We start from the raw sequence: 15296 nt of genomic DNA, 5'->3' as shown, positions 1-15296 counted from the left end.
GGGGAGATGAACTTGAAGGCAGATTTATTGATATGGAAGATGAAGTAAATGAAGATAAGATGGGAAATATAATATTAAGAGAAGAATTTGGCAGAGCACTGAAAGACCTAACTTGAAACAAGGCCCCTGGAGTTGATAACATTCCCTCAGAACTGCTGGTATCCCTGTGAGAGAAAACCGTGGGCAAAACTATTCCACCTGGTATATTAGATGTATGAGATGGAAATCCCTGCAGACTTAAAAACGAATGTAATAATTCTAATTCCAAAGACAGCAGATGTGAATATTACTGAACTATCAGTTTAACAGATAATGGTTGTAAAATACTGGCATGAATTATGTAGATAAGAAGGGAAAAACTGGAAGAAGCCACCTTGAGGAAGATCAGCTAGAATTCCAGGGAAATGGTGGAACATGAGAGGCAATTATGACCCTATGGATTACCTTAGAATGGATGTTAAATTATAGCTTTTGACAGTGTTGACTAGGATGCTGTTTGAAATTGTGAAGGAAACAGGAGTAAAATACTGTGAGTGAAAGGCAATTTACAACTTGTGCAGAAATCAGATGGCTGTGATAAGAGTCAAGGGGCATGAAAGTGAACTGGTAGTTGAGAAGGGAGTGAGACAGGGTTGTAGCCTATCCTGATACTGTTCAATCTGTATGTTAAGAAAGCAGTACAGGGAATCAAGGAGAAATTTGGAAGGGGAATTAGAGCTCAGAGAGAACAAATAAAACTTTTGAGGCTTGCTGATTACTCTGTAATTCTGTTAGAGACAGCAAAGGACTTGTAAGTGGTGTTGATCAGAGTAGTTAGTGTATTGAAAGGATGTTATAAGATTAATGTAAACAAAAACAAAACAATGATAATGGAGTGTAGCTAAATTAAATCTGGCAATGCTGAGGAATTAAATTAAGGAACAAGGCACTAAAAGCGGTAAATGAGTTCTGCTATTTTGACAGTAAAATAACTTGTGGCATTTTTCTGGAGTGTAGCCTTGTGAATTGTGGATGAAACACAGTTTAGACAAGTTGAGAATAAAAGCTTTTGAAATGTGGTGCTACAGAAAAATGTTGATTAGATAAGTAGATTGTGTAAGTATTGGAGGCCAACTGCTTAAATCAAACTATAATTGTGCGACGTGATTAATTATTATTTCCTAGATATAATAAGCTGTAAGACTGAAGTTCAGTGGACACTAAGACTGTGGGTTTTTGCTATTCCTCTTATAGGTTCTGGAACACGTTCGACTACCCCTCTTGAGCCCCTACTTCCTACATGACTGTGTGGAAAGCCAGCCAGTGGTGCGGCAGTCTCCAGAGTGCAGAGCACTGGTCGAAGAAGCCAAAATGTTCCATCTCTTACCTGACCGCCGCTCCGAGCTGCAGACACCTCGCACACGACACCGCTCTTGTGCCGGCACAGTACAGGTATGGAGGTGTAACATGTGTTCAGCAGAAGCAGTTTTGGTACTCCAGAAGGACTACAATTGTAAATGAATGCAACTCAGGCTCTCGTATTTCTCGGATTTGAAATATCTGCTTAATGGAGAAGCTGAATCACTGATCCTACAGAACTAGATGTATAAAATAAAATGATTTTTGTGACATTTACAAGAAGAATGTTGTACAAAAGACAAATGACCTTCTTTTATAAGAATCTGTTGTATATATGTGGTAATAAATTAATCAAGAAGTTTATTGTCATAGCAACTGGGTTAGGGCGAATCATAATTTTTTGTTAGTGTACTTTTCAGAAGTTGCCAGAAGTAGCTACTTGTGCATATTTGTAAATGATTTGACCCTGTCCACATAGCTAAAGGCTTTTTTCTCATAATTGCGCTCGTGGAATATGATGTGTAAATGAATGAATATGCTGAGAAATCTGTGTGTGTTACCATCACATTTTCCTCTGCTTCCTATCTTTGTCATACCTAATTTTGCTGTGGAATATTCAAGAAGTGGCATGCTGTTGCCCTACATTGTCACATATTTGCTTCAGGTGATTGTTGCAGTTGGTGGTGAGGATGACAAGGTTGTCTTGAGATCAGTGGAATGCTACAACCCGGCATCGCACGAGTGGCGCACACTAGCGTGCTTGCCTTTTGCTGTCAGGTATGTTCCTCCCACTGCTGCCATTCTTCCCAGTGCTGTTTGTGATCTCTTCTGATTATAAATTCTGTAAAAAATTTGATTGTAACCGAAGGTGGCTACCCACTATCAGTTTCTAAAACAGGATTTCTAGAGACATTCTAAAGCTAACGAATAAAAAATGCAATTTCATTTCTAGTTTGCACTAATTTTATAAAATTATTTCATGAGCATAAAAATGAAGCTGCGCAAAAATGAAATTGTGTGTGCACATTTGTTGAAGGATAGCAAAAGCCTTCTCCAGCCCTGTATGGGAATAGACACGAACCATATTTTGGAAATATCAGTTGATCAACAACAGAGGTTCAGATTTAGAAGTCATTCTCTTACATTTCATAATATGAGCATTTGACAAGAAACCCAATAGCATAAAGTTTTTTTTGTGGTCTTGAGATCAAAAGACTGTTTTGATGCAACTCACCATGCTAGTCTGTCCTGTAAAAGTCTCATCATCTTTGTGTGACTGCTGCAACCTACGTCTTACTGTAGACAAGCAGTCAGCCATTTCTTGAATATAAACTGAAATGCACGTACTCCCAGTATGTCAGTACTGGTGGTGAAGTTTATTAGAATGGTTCAGATGAACTTAATTTTTTTAAATGCAGTTTAATGGGTGTAAATTTTCTGCCATTGTATATTTATTTTTATGTATATTGGCTGGAGATGATTTGTCACCAAACATTTTGTGAATAGTGATATATTCATCACATAGCATACATTTTCCTGTAATTTGATTAGGGTACAGGAGACTAAAAAAAATTGTGGTATAACTTCATAGACATAAAAATACAATTTATAACAGATGGAAGTGTTCTATCATTGATAAGAATTTTTACTTTGCTAATGATAAACAACACTGTTTCTTATCAGTTTTACACTTCATGAAGTCTTGTAAAGAGCAATAACATTGCTATAGTGAAGTAACACATGGCCCTAGTCTAGTTACAGATTCACTTCATATCAGTGAACATGAATATTGAGTACTGCTTGAAAATTAAATGCACATCTCTCATGGATATTAATTTAGAATGTTTGTCTCTATTTGCAGAGTGATGGCAGGTTGAAAAATGCTCACACACATCAAAATGTTTATTGTTATTTCTTTGAACCCTTTACTCATGAGTGACTGAGAGATATCAGTTTGTCCAGTGATGTGTTTCATTATATTTTTCAATGTTTAAGTGAGTTGTGTTGGGAAGACATTAAATGTAAATGTAGTTGTGAATATGGACAACCATCAGTTGTATGATCGAATAATGACAATGAAAATTTGTACCACACCGGGACTCGAACCCGGATTTACCATTAGGCTATCTGAGCACACCTAATGGCCAGAGCCAAACCTTCATATGTCATCAACCATGTGTCTACAACCAGCACTTGTACATTCTTGCATGCATATCCAAGGGTACATTGCATCGTAATTCTGAACAACAGAGGCTCTGCAATACCATATTCTTTTGGCAGGTTTGTGGTTTAATGACTTACATACACTTTCCATTGTAAATTTTCCCATTTGGAATTAGCACTTTTTTTGCCCAAAATGCTGCACCATTTTAGTGACATTTTACACCTAAAAATCTAGGCCTACTAATGAATGAATTTAAAAAATAGAGAGACCTTTGGAGAAAAGAGACCCTTCTGTATGACTATTAAGAGCTCAGATGGAAAACCAGTCCTAAGCAAAGAAGGGAAAGCAGAAAGCTGGAAGGAGAATATAGAGGGTCTATACAAGGGCATTGTACTTGAGGGCAATATTATGGAAATGGAAGAGGACACAGATGAAGATGAAAAGGAAGATATGATACTGCGTGAAGAATTTGACGAAGAACTGGAAGAGCTAAGTCGAAACATGGCTCCGGGAGTAGACAACATGCCGTTAGAGCTACTGATAGCCTTGGGAGAGCCAGCCATAACAAAACTCTACCATCTGGTGAGCAAGATGTATGAGACAGGCACAGGCGAAATACCCTTAGACTTAAAGAAGAATAGAATAATTCCAATTCCAAAGAAAGCAGGTTCTGACAGGTGTGAAACTTACCAGACTATCAGTTTAATGAGTTACAGCTGCATAATACAAACACAAATCCTTTACAGAAGAATGAAGAAACTGGTAGAAGCCGATCTTTGGGTAGATGAGTTTGGGTTCAGGAGAAATATAGGGACATGCGAGGTAATAGTAACCCTCTGACTTCTCATAGAAGATAGGTTAAGGAAAGACAAACCTACGTTTCTAGCATTTGTAGACTTCAGAGAAAGTTTTTGACTATGTTGACTGAAGTCTTTGAAGAGAATACTCTCTTTCAAATTCTGAAGGTGGCAGGGGTAAAATACAGCGAGCAAAAGGCTATGTATAATTGGTACAGAAATAAGATAGCACAGGGAGTTGGTGGTTGAGAAGGGAGGGAGACAGAGTTGTAGCCTATCCCTGGAGTTATTTAATCTGTGTATTGAGCAAGCAGTACAGGAAACGAAAGAGAAATGTGGAGTGGGGATTAAAATTCAGGGAAAAGCAATAAAAACTTTGAGGTTTGCCGATGACATTGTAATTCTGTCAGACTTACAAGGACTTGGAAGAGCAGGTGAATGGAATGGACAGTGTCTTGAAAAGAGGATATAAGATGACCACCAACAAAAGCAAAATGAGGATAATGGAATATAGTCAAATTAAATCAGGTTATGCTGAGGGAATTAGATGAGTTTTGCTATTTGGGAAGCAAAATAACTGATGACACTCGAAGTAGGGAGGATATAGAATGTAGACTGGCAATGGTAAGAAAAACTTTCCGTGAAGAAGAGAAATTTGTTAACATCGAGTATTGATTAAGTGTCGGCAAGTCCTTTCTGAAAGTGTCTGTATGGAGTGTAGTCATGTATGGACGTGAAACATTGACAATAAACAGTTTAGAAAAGAAAAGAATAGACGCTTTTGAAATGTGGTGGTGCAGAAGAATGCTCAAGATGTGTAGATACGTAACTAACGAGGAGGCACTGATTAGAATTGGAGAGAAGAGAAATTTGTGGTACAACCCAAGTAGAAGAAGGGATTGGTTGGTAGGACACATGCTGAGGCATAAAGGAATCACCAATTTAGTACTGGAGGGAAGTTTGTGTGGCAGCAACATTAATCTACATTTATACTGTAGACCTGATTCAGTGTCAGTGAGGATGTTCAGTTGTTATGAAGATTACTGTAAAGGATTCTGAGTTCGTTGTTTCCTCATCTAAGTTCTGCATGGTTTTGCATTTACTGAGTTATAACATTTTTCCCCTTCATCTTATGCCAGTGTGAGTTGACGATTCCTTATAATTTTAATAGAACTGTTCATCTAAGTAAAGAGACTTAACTACCAAATTTATATTGTTATCTATGGCGTGTGTGTTATTGAATGTGTTTCAGTAAGCATGGTTTGGTAGCATCTGGCAAGAACACTCTCTACCTGGCTGGTGGAGAATTCCCTGATGGCAATGCCTCTCGTTCTGTGTGGAGATACGACCCAATTCTTGACCACTGGCAAGAAATGGCACCGATGCTCGTGCCACGTTCAGAGTTAGGTATGTCATAAACTAAAATAATGATGACAGTTAGCAGAACAAAGTTGTTACACGTGGGCACATTTTTACTGCTGATCAGTGAGCATGCTGATGATTGTTGACGTGAACGTGGAATGACGTGAGATAGGGTTTGTGTGTGTGTGTGTGTGTGTGTGTGTGTGTGTGTGTGTGTGTGTCTAAAAATTAAATGTGTGCAGAGCTACTGAGTAACACAGGGGTTCCTCACACACAGAGCATCCTAGGGCACCCCAAGGAGCTATACCACGAAGAAGCATTGCTTCTTGGCTTTTGGCAAGATCATATTTTATTATTATTATTATTATTATTATTTAAATTGTGGGATGCCGTAAGGCTTCGGATTCACCTGATACAATAAAATTTTCACATCCACGACCCTTAAACCACAGATTAACACATTCATTACCCTCCAATCTATGTTTATTATGCACATTATATATTATGGTAATTGCACTGAAAATTGTTATATTTTTCAACAAACTTAGATATAAAGATTTAATACAAGTGCTAAACAAAAAGATGGCAAGTGCCCATAAAATGCCGTCATCATCATCATCATGTCTACAGGGTAATGATCTTTACTTTTCATGTCGACCTCTTCATATGTGGAGGACATTGTTTATTTATATTCTTACTGTTGTGTTGAGGACAGCAGTAAACTGGTAGCAGTATGTAAATTGTGTCCTCAAAAGATTAGTTGTCGCCATTCAGCAAACGTAATGTAATCAATGTGATCACTTGTCAGTTATGATGAACTGGTTTGAACTAATATATCCCATATTGTTGATGTGGTCAAGGTGTTGACAAGAGAATGTATCGGTGCTTTAAATGCGTTACAGGGTTAGCTATGCTCGATGGATGTGTGTATGCTGTCGGTGGATGGGAGGGTTCCTTCCGCCTCGATTCCGTAGAACGGTATGATCCAGAAAGCAATTCCTGGCAGATGATAGCGCCTATGAAGATGGCTGTTACAAGTCCAGCTGTTGTAGCGCACGAAGGCATGCTGTATGTTACAGGTAAATTTATTATTTTATTTGTCACGGGCTCTGTTTCATTCACTTTTTGAGGCAGTGTGGGCTGTTGTGGCATGGCTTTTTACTTGGCAGTAGAAAACCTGTGGATGGGTTAGCAGAAAATGTTGTCAGAGGGTGATGCAAGAATTGTCAGAGTTGGTGCAGATGGAAGCCAGCAAGGCATACTTTCATAAAAAGCTAGGGGCAGATTCTGATGATACCGCCAGAATTGGGGTGGGGCGAAGAAGAAGAGGAAGAAGAAGAAGAAGAAGAAAACTGCTAGATCAGAGCATCCTGTGCAGACATTGTCTCATATGCCATGTGATTGACAGCTATTGTGAGTAGTACTAGAATTGTATTATATTGGATTCTCATTTTTTTTATTAGCCCACTAAAAGGACATAGCTGCATTAGTGACAGATACTGTGCTGTGGTGACAGGGTATTAAACAGTTGGAGTGTGTGATGATGATACTTTATCAACTGTTGAATTAGAACCATGTAATAAATTTGATTATTTATCGTTGAATAGTTTTGGATACCATCAGTTTGAAATCTAGTCAACATGGAATTGAAGTGTTAATGAAATCATGATAGAAAGTAAAAACAGTGAAGTCAGTAGTTGTTGCTGATGCTGAAACCAGCATCATGATGGAACTCCCTAAACATAATTGTTTCAAATTGCAGTTGATTCCAGTTTCATGTTAAAAATAGACAGTTCTGTTTATAAGCATAATCATAAGCATTTGAATTGGAGAAAGCTGATGATTTGTTAGACAGAGAGGAGAGGTTTGTTGCCACAGATATTGGACGTGTGTGTGTGTGTGTGTGTGTGTGTGTGTGTGTGTGTGTGTGAGTGTGAGAGAGAGAGAGAGAGAGAGAGAAAGAGAGAGAGAGAGAGAGAGAGAGAGAGAGAGAGAGACACTTGGGATGCCATCAGATCTTGTACTGGCCATTGTACAATGTGATAGAGCAAAAGAGTGGGAAGTTGCTTGATGAAAGTGCATTTGATCACGGTAATATCATTAATAGCTGGCACATGGGATACTCCATTTCAGTGATCATGTTTTTCACTGCACCCATGTCAAGGATATATGAGTGCCTCAGCTGGAAGAAAACCACCACTGCCAGAGTCACCTGCTGTGGTTGATGTGTTGACAGTGGTCATTGTTAGTTATTGTGGAATTTAAGAGCAAATTCACCAGCCACACAAAGTGCAGCGGAGTACTTTTTGATTCAAAGCTGAACAAAAATAATTGCTGAATAGATGTACTATCCAGTACCACCACCCTGCTAAAGCATACAAAGGCCACCACCCACATGCATCATCCCTCTGTGCATTACGCATCATGAGGTAAATATTAGGATTGGTGTAGACATCACAATGCAGTACTTGAAGTGTGGGAAAAGTCTCTTGAATGGTTGAGTCATGTCACATGTTGGCACATACGGGTATCTCGACAATATCACCAATTTGGAAAAACAAACTCTCATATCTTGAGCTTTCAAAACGTACATTTGCTTTGTTGACAGACAGTGGCTGTTAATGGAAAAAAAATGTTAATAGAAAGATGCAAAAAAAAATAAAAAATAAAAAATGGCATTACTTAGTTCAGGATTGTATGACTGGTAGTGCTGAGCTTTTTATGTATTTGCGTGTTTGAGGGTTGCTGGTTATCACCTCACACTGTGATGGGGAATATGTCAACATGTTTACAGTAGTAACACTTTCTCAACAAAAAATTATCTTAAGTTATCTTTTTTTCTTTAAAAATTCTGCTAAGATCTTCAAAGCAAAAATATGATTATAGTAGTGGAGCCTTTGTGTGTAGGGAGGTTAAAAATTTCTGGGTTAGTTTTCAGGGTACGGATAACTGTGTGTTCCATAGGTCTGATGTTGGACTCTCTGGAGAAGGGTTTAGGGAAGGAATGTGAGGCCAGGTTAGAAGTGAGGAATTCTTGAAAGATTATCAGGGGATGATTTGGTGGAAAGAGAGGAGGATCACAGTTTGTGGGGAGCTTGGAAGTATTTTTTGATTTTTGGGCTAAAGGTGAGGCCTTTAAAAGGTACTGAGACTTCTACAGCGCTTAAAGTTTTGGCAGAAAGGTTGGCAACTCTGTTACAGGATGGGTGTTCATGGGCAGTGTGTTTCACAGAGGGTGAAGTAGGTTTTTGGAACCTGGAAGATGGACTGTCATAAAGACATGCTCGGGGAGTTATGAGGGGTTGGATCAGAGTGGTAGGCTCGTGTTCCACTCTGTGTGTCTATGTGTAACCCATAAGTCAGTTAAAAGTGAGTTAAAAGCTGTGTTTGATAGTTGCAGACTTCATTTGGCAAGCGTATGCTCTTCGCCCGTGTTGATGTTCTTTTATGTCCTCCTCGCATTTGCCAGTAATTTACTATTTGCCTTCTAAGGCAGCAGAAATCTTTCACTTTATTTACTAGTAGCCCCCAATAATTTGTTGCTAATTTCATTTTCACTACTTCTCAATACTTCGATCTTTTTTATTTTTCAGATCTTTTTGTATTTCCTTAATTACTTTGTGATTCACCGATTTAACAGTAGAGGTAAAAGATTGCGTAGGTTGCTTACAGAGAGTGAAACCTGGTAACATTCGTGCTTCTGTGACAATTTTGTCAGTGATGGTGTTGAAAATTAATTAGTTGCATTGTGAGAAACAGAATAGATTTATATTTTTGTTACACTTTTAGGTGTATTCCTGTTGCTCTAGACCTTGTTTATATTTTACTTTGCTAGGTGGAGCTGTATTGGAAGATGGTGATGGAATTGAGTTAGTCCAGAGATACGACCCAAGGACAAACACCTGGACTGAACTTGCACCTATGTTAATTCCTCGCAGTGGGTCTGCTGCTTGTGTTCTCGATGGTCACATATATGTTGTTGGTATGTCAAATATATTCTTTTTCTTTTCTCCTTAATAATTAACATGTTTTCATATAATTTTGCAGTGTGTGATTCCTGTATATCTTTAAGGTTTCCTAGATCATTGAAATTCCATTTAAATAATCAATTTAAGAATTGTTACCAGATAATGTTGACTGTGTGTCTTGATATATTTGCTGATAACCACGCAGCCATCTTCAGTTGAATTTAAAGAAGGTGGGTGATGGGGGACAGTATGCAGTGGCAGGGAGCAGTGTACCATGGAATATTTCAGCCAATAGCATCACTTAGCTGTGTCTGATTGTAGCTGGTTCTCCGTGGTGCACATGGAGAATTTAGCATTGATTTTCATGGTAGTTTAAGCATGCTGAGGTTACATAGCCCTTAGATTGTTAATTATGTGTGGTGTAACACAAACACAAGAAGTGACAGTAATAGTTTTCCGGGCTTATAAATTCCACTAGGGAGAGAGAGAAGCAGAAACAGTGGCCCACTGTAGTGCTTACCCCGGCATGGCTACTTGCAGGGTAGGCAGAGGCTGGAGCTTTAGACATGGGAAAGATGCAGAGGACACTTGTGCTCTGCTACCAAGTAGTCTCTCTCTCTCTCTCTCTCTCTCTCTCTCTCTCTCTCTCTCTCCCTCCTCCCCCCCCCCCCCTCGGCAGAGTGTACCATGTTGCCTTATTCTTCCTTACACACCACTATAGTGCGCATCACAGTGTTTATAAAAAAAACAAAACTTGTGGCTTCAATGAGATCCTGTTGGGATCAGTGGAAATACGAGGGCAGTTCAATAAGTAATGCAACACATTTTTTTTCTCGGCCAATTTTGATTGAAAAAACCGGAAATTTCTTGTGGAATATTTTCAAACATTCCCGCTTCGTCTTGTATAGTTTCATTGACTTCCGACAGGTGGCAGTGCTGTACGGAGCTGTTAAAATGGCGTCTGTAACGGATGTGCGTTGCAAACAACGGGCAGTGATCGAGTTTCTTTTGGCGGAAAACCAGGGCATCTCAGATATTCATAGGCGCTTGCAGAATGTCTACGGTGATCTGGCAGTGGACAAAAGGACGGTGAGTCGTTGGGCAAAGCGTGTGTCATCATCGCTGCAAGGTCAAGCAAGACTGTCTGATCTCCTGCGTGCGGGCCGGCCGTGCACAGCTGTGACTCCTGCAATGGCGGAGCGTGCGAACACACTCGTTAGAGATGATCGATGGATCACCATCAAACAACTCAGTGCTCAACTTGACATCTCTGTTGGTAGTGCTGTCACAATTGTTCACCACTTGGGATATTCAAAGGTTTGTTCCCGCTGGGTCCCTCGTTGTCTAACCAAACACCATAAAGAGCAAAGGAGAACCATCTGTGCGGAATTGCTTGCTCGTCATGTGGCTGAGGGTGACAATTTCTTGTCAAAGATTGTTACAGGCGATGAAACATGGGTTCATCACTTCGAACCTGAAACAAAACGACAATCAATGGAGTGGCACCACACCCACTCCCCTACCAAGAAAAAGTTTAAAGCCATACCCTCAGCCGGTAAAGTCATGGTTACAGTCTTCTGGGACGCTGAAGGGGTTATTCTGTTCGATGTCGTTCCCCATGGTCAAACGATCAACTCTGAAGTGTATTGTGCTACTCTTCAGAAATTGAAGAAACGACTTCAGCGTGTTCATAGGCACAAAAATCTGAACGAACTTCTCCTTCTTCATGACAACGCAAGACCTCACACAAGTCTTCACACCCGAGAGGAGCTCACAAAACTTCAGTGGACTGTTCTTCATCATGCACCCTACAGCCCCGATCTCGCACCGTCGGATTTCCATATGTTTGGCCCAATGAAGGACGCAATCCGTGGGAGGCACTACGCGGATGAAGAAGAAGCTATTGATGCAGTACGACGTTGGCTCCGACATCGACCAGTGGAATGGTACCGTGCAGGCATACAGGCCCTCATTTCAAGGTGGCGTAAGGCCGTAGCATTGAATGGAGATTACGTTGAAAAATAGTGTTGTGTAGCTAAAAGATTGGGGAATAACCTGGTGTATTTCAATGCCGAATAAAACATCTCCTGTTTCAGAAAAAAAATGTGTTGCATTACTTATTGAACTGCCCTCGTATATTTGGCAGAAGACCTTATTAAACCAGATGGCAGCTTTCAGCTATATAACTTCATCACTCTTTAATTTTTCAACAAAGGCAAAATTATGTGCCTAATGCTCCATCCAGCTGTAGTATCTGGGAGTAATAACCTCGTAAAACTAGCAAATGGCAAGTCTTCTATGGAAGAATCCTAAGGAAATGTGATTTTTCCACAAAATAAGTGACTTGCAAAACCATCAATTGATCAATTGAGAGAGAGAGGAGAGAGAGAGAGAGAGAGAGAGAGAGAGAGAGAGAGAGAGAGAGAGAGAGAAATCCAACCAATAGCACTATGTTGTATCATGGGTTCATTTAATAAGCAGTAGAGCATTACAGAGATGTTTGTCAAATTCCAGTGGCAGATGCTTCAAGAGGCACTGTCCATCATGGAAAGGTTCACTGTTAAATTCAGAGAGCAGATGCTCCAAGAAACAAACAAACGAATAAATAATATATTCCTTGAAACTTCCGGCAGATTAAAACAGTGTGGTGGACAAGACTTGAACTCGGGACCTTTGCCTTTTGTGGTCAAATGCTCTATCACTGAGCTACCCAAGCAGGACTCGCAGCATTACTTCTGCCAGTACCTCATCTCCTGCCTTCCAAACTCCACAGAAGTTCTCCTGTGAAGTTTGAAAGGTAGGAAACGAGACACTGGCGGAAGTAAAGCTGTGAGGATGGGTTGTGAGTCCTGCTTGGGTAGCTCGTTGATAGAGCACTTGCTCACGAAAGGCAAAGGTCCCAAGTTCGAGTCTGTCTGGCACGCAGTTTTAATCTGCCAGGAAGTTTCATATCAGTGCTCACTCTGCTGCAGAGTTAAAATTTCGTTCTGAAAACATATTCCTTCTTGCCACACAGATTTTGTGAAGTGACCACAATAGGAAAATTGGAATTACATGTTCTTCCCCACTTTCATGTTCCATTAATGGATGGTGTTTGGAATTATAGTGCTACAGAGAACACCCTTTGCCACTGAGCATGCTTGTGGAGTATGTATGTAGTTACAGAATTCCTGCCCTCTTACTCACTGAATAAAAGCTGTATGTGATACCCATTGCATTATAATTTTTGTGTGTTCCAGATTTCAAGAAGATTTATTAAACTTCACATTTCAGCAATCCACAGAGTGTTAATCTGAAATCTTAATCCATTTTCAGTTGAAGTTGAAACTACATGATTGGAGACTAAATCATATGAACTTCCTTTGAGAGATGTACTTTGACAATAATTAAAGCATCCCTAGTTAAACACTGTGTGACATCCAAAAATAGAATGGGAAGGAGATACACTTTGCTGTACATTGTGGGTTGCTTCTGCAGTAGGAATGTAGAGAAGTGTAACTTGGATACTTTTTGAGAGGTGATCTGGTATTTCAGTAATAAACTTAGATTTCAAAATGTGTTGGAGTACAGCTACCTAACCATAATCAGATAAAGTTGCGTAAATTTTAACACTCTTAATATGCTCAGATTTTTATTTAATATGAGCAGATGGTATTTATTATAATAAATGGTCAAAGCTTGTACTTAAGACAGTAACTGCTCCAGTAACAAATTTTCATTGATAAAATACTACACAATTTTCAAGGAGAAATTCCTATTGTAGACTGGAATAAAACTCTGAGTACACAAAATTACAAATTCTATTACTGTAGTGTAGAGTGTAAACTACACATCTGTACATTGTTAACAAAGTGAATTGGTTTCTATTTCTGGTATGTGGAGGACATTTTGTCTCCTGTAACTCAGCATACCCTGTTTCTGTGGTGATGGTAACAGGAAAAGTTCGTCCACAATAATGAGAGCATGAAGAGTGTGTGTGTGTGTGTGTGTGTGTGTGTGTGTGTGTGTGTGTGTGTGTGTGTGTGTGTGTGAAGTGACTTACTTTGTAGTGTTTATATTGTGATTGCCAATATATAGTCACGTTGATCTATACAGGAGGGTGGCATGCATCTACAGAGAACACCAACAAGGTTGAGCGGTATGATGTTCAAGCAAACTGCTGGGAATTTAAGGCATCGATGATTGAAAGAAGATATAGACCAGGTAAGTGCTCAGCTTGTTACATTTTTCTTCACTTTTTGCATGCTTTTTGTTATATTGTTTTATCAAAATGTTGGGAAACAACTCAACCATGCAATGAATCACTCTGCAGCAGAGTATGTACTGTCTTGAAACTTACTGATGAATCGAAACTGTGTGCTGGACAAGGACTCAAACCCAGAATCTTGCTTTTCAGAGACATTGCCTTACTTACTGAGTTCATCTACATCTACATGATTAGTCTGCAATTCACATTTAACTGCTTAGCAGAGGGTTCATTGAACCACAATCATACTATCTCTCTACCATTTCACTCCCGAACAGCGCGCGACGAAAAAGTCTTTGCTTTAATGACTTCCATCCCAACTCCCAACTCGCGTATCATATCTGCCACACTCTCTCCCCTATTACGTGACAATACAAAACGAGCTGCTCTTTTTTTTTTTTTTTTTTTTTCACGCTTTCGATGTCCTCTGTCAATCGCACCTGGTAAGGACCCCACATGGCGCAGCAATATTCTAACAGAGGAAGAACGAGTGTACTGTAAGCTGCCTCTTTAGTGGACTCGTTGCATCTTCTAAGTGTCCTGCCAATGAAACGCAACCTTTGGCTCGCCTTCCCCACAATATTATCTATGTGGTCTTTCCAACTGCAGTTGTTCGTAATTTCAACACCCAGGTACTTAGTACAATTCTCAAGGCTGTCAATTCAACTATTACTATTTATCGAGTAATCGAATTCCAACAGATTTCTTTTGGAACTCATGTGGATCACCTCACACTTTTCGTTATTTAGCGTCAACTGCCACCTGCCACACCATACAGCAATCTTTTCTAAATCGCTTTGCAACTGATACTGGTCTTCGGATGACCTTACTCGACGGTAAATAACAGCATCATCTGCGAACAACCTAAGAGAACTGCTCAGATTGTCACCCAGGTAATTTATATAGATCAGGAACAGTAGAGGTCCCAGGACGCTTCCCTGTGGAACACCTGATATCACTTCAGTTTTACTCGATGATTTGCCGTCTATTACTGTGAACTGCGACCTTCCTGACAGGAAATCACGAATCAAGTCGCACAACTGAGACGATACCGCATAGGCCCGCAGCTTGATTAGAAGTCACTTGTGAGGAACGGTATCGAAAGCTTTCCAGAAATCTTTAAATACGGAATCAACTTGAGATCCCCTTTCGATAGCGGACATTACTTCGTGCGGATAAAGAGCTATCTGCATTGCACAAGAACGATATTTTCTGAAACCATGCTGATTACGTATCAATAGATCGTTCCCTTCGAGGTGATTCATAATGTTTGAATACAATATATGCTCCAAAACCCTACTGCAAACCAACGTCAATGATATAGGTCTGTAGTTTAATGGATTACTCCTACAACCCTTCTTAAACACTGGTGCGACCTGCGCAATTTTCCTATCTGTAGGTACACATCTATCGGTGAGCGA

At 39.7% G+C, this 15296-nt stretch overlaps 1 protein-coding gene across 3 annotated transcripts in view; it reads left to right on the top strand.

Annotated features, from left to right (window-relative positions):
• The window catches only part of LOC126473934 (kelch-like protein 12), a 77278-nt gene that overhangs the window by 36648 nt on the left and 25334 nt on the right, over window positions 1-15296 (top strand). For all 3 annotated transcript variants that reach the window (XM_050101294.1, XM_050101293.1, XM_050101295.1), the window contains 6 exons: window positions 1234-1431; window positions 2003-2115; window positions 5552-5706; window positions 6564-6740; window positions 9497-9643; window positions 13725-13832. In XM_050101294.1, coding sequence (XP_049957251.1) covers window positions 1234-1431; window positions 2003-2115; window positions 5552-5706; window positions 6564-6740; window positions 9497-9643; window positions 13725-13832 — 898 coding nt within the window. The remainder of the gene's footprint in view (window positions 1-1233; window positions 1432-2002; window positions 2116-5551; window positions 5707-6563; window positions 6741-9496; window positions 9644-13724; window positions 13833-15296) is intronic.

This window comes from Schistocerca serialis, chromosome 4 (genome assembly GCF_023864345.2).
Source record: "Schistocerca serialis cubense isolate TAMUIC-IGC-003099 chromosome 4, iqSchSeri2.2, whole genome shotgun sequence".
NCBI classification, from domain to species: Eukaryota; Metazoa; Arthropoda; class Insecta; order Orthoptera; family Acrididae; genus Schistocerca; species Schistocerca serialis.
The sequence above is the reverse complement of the archived record's forward strand: the minus strand, read 5'-3'. Positions and strand labels throughout refer to the sequence as shown.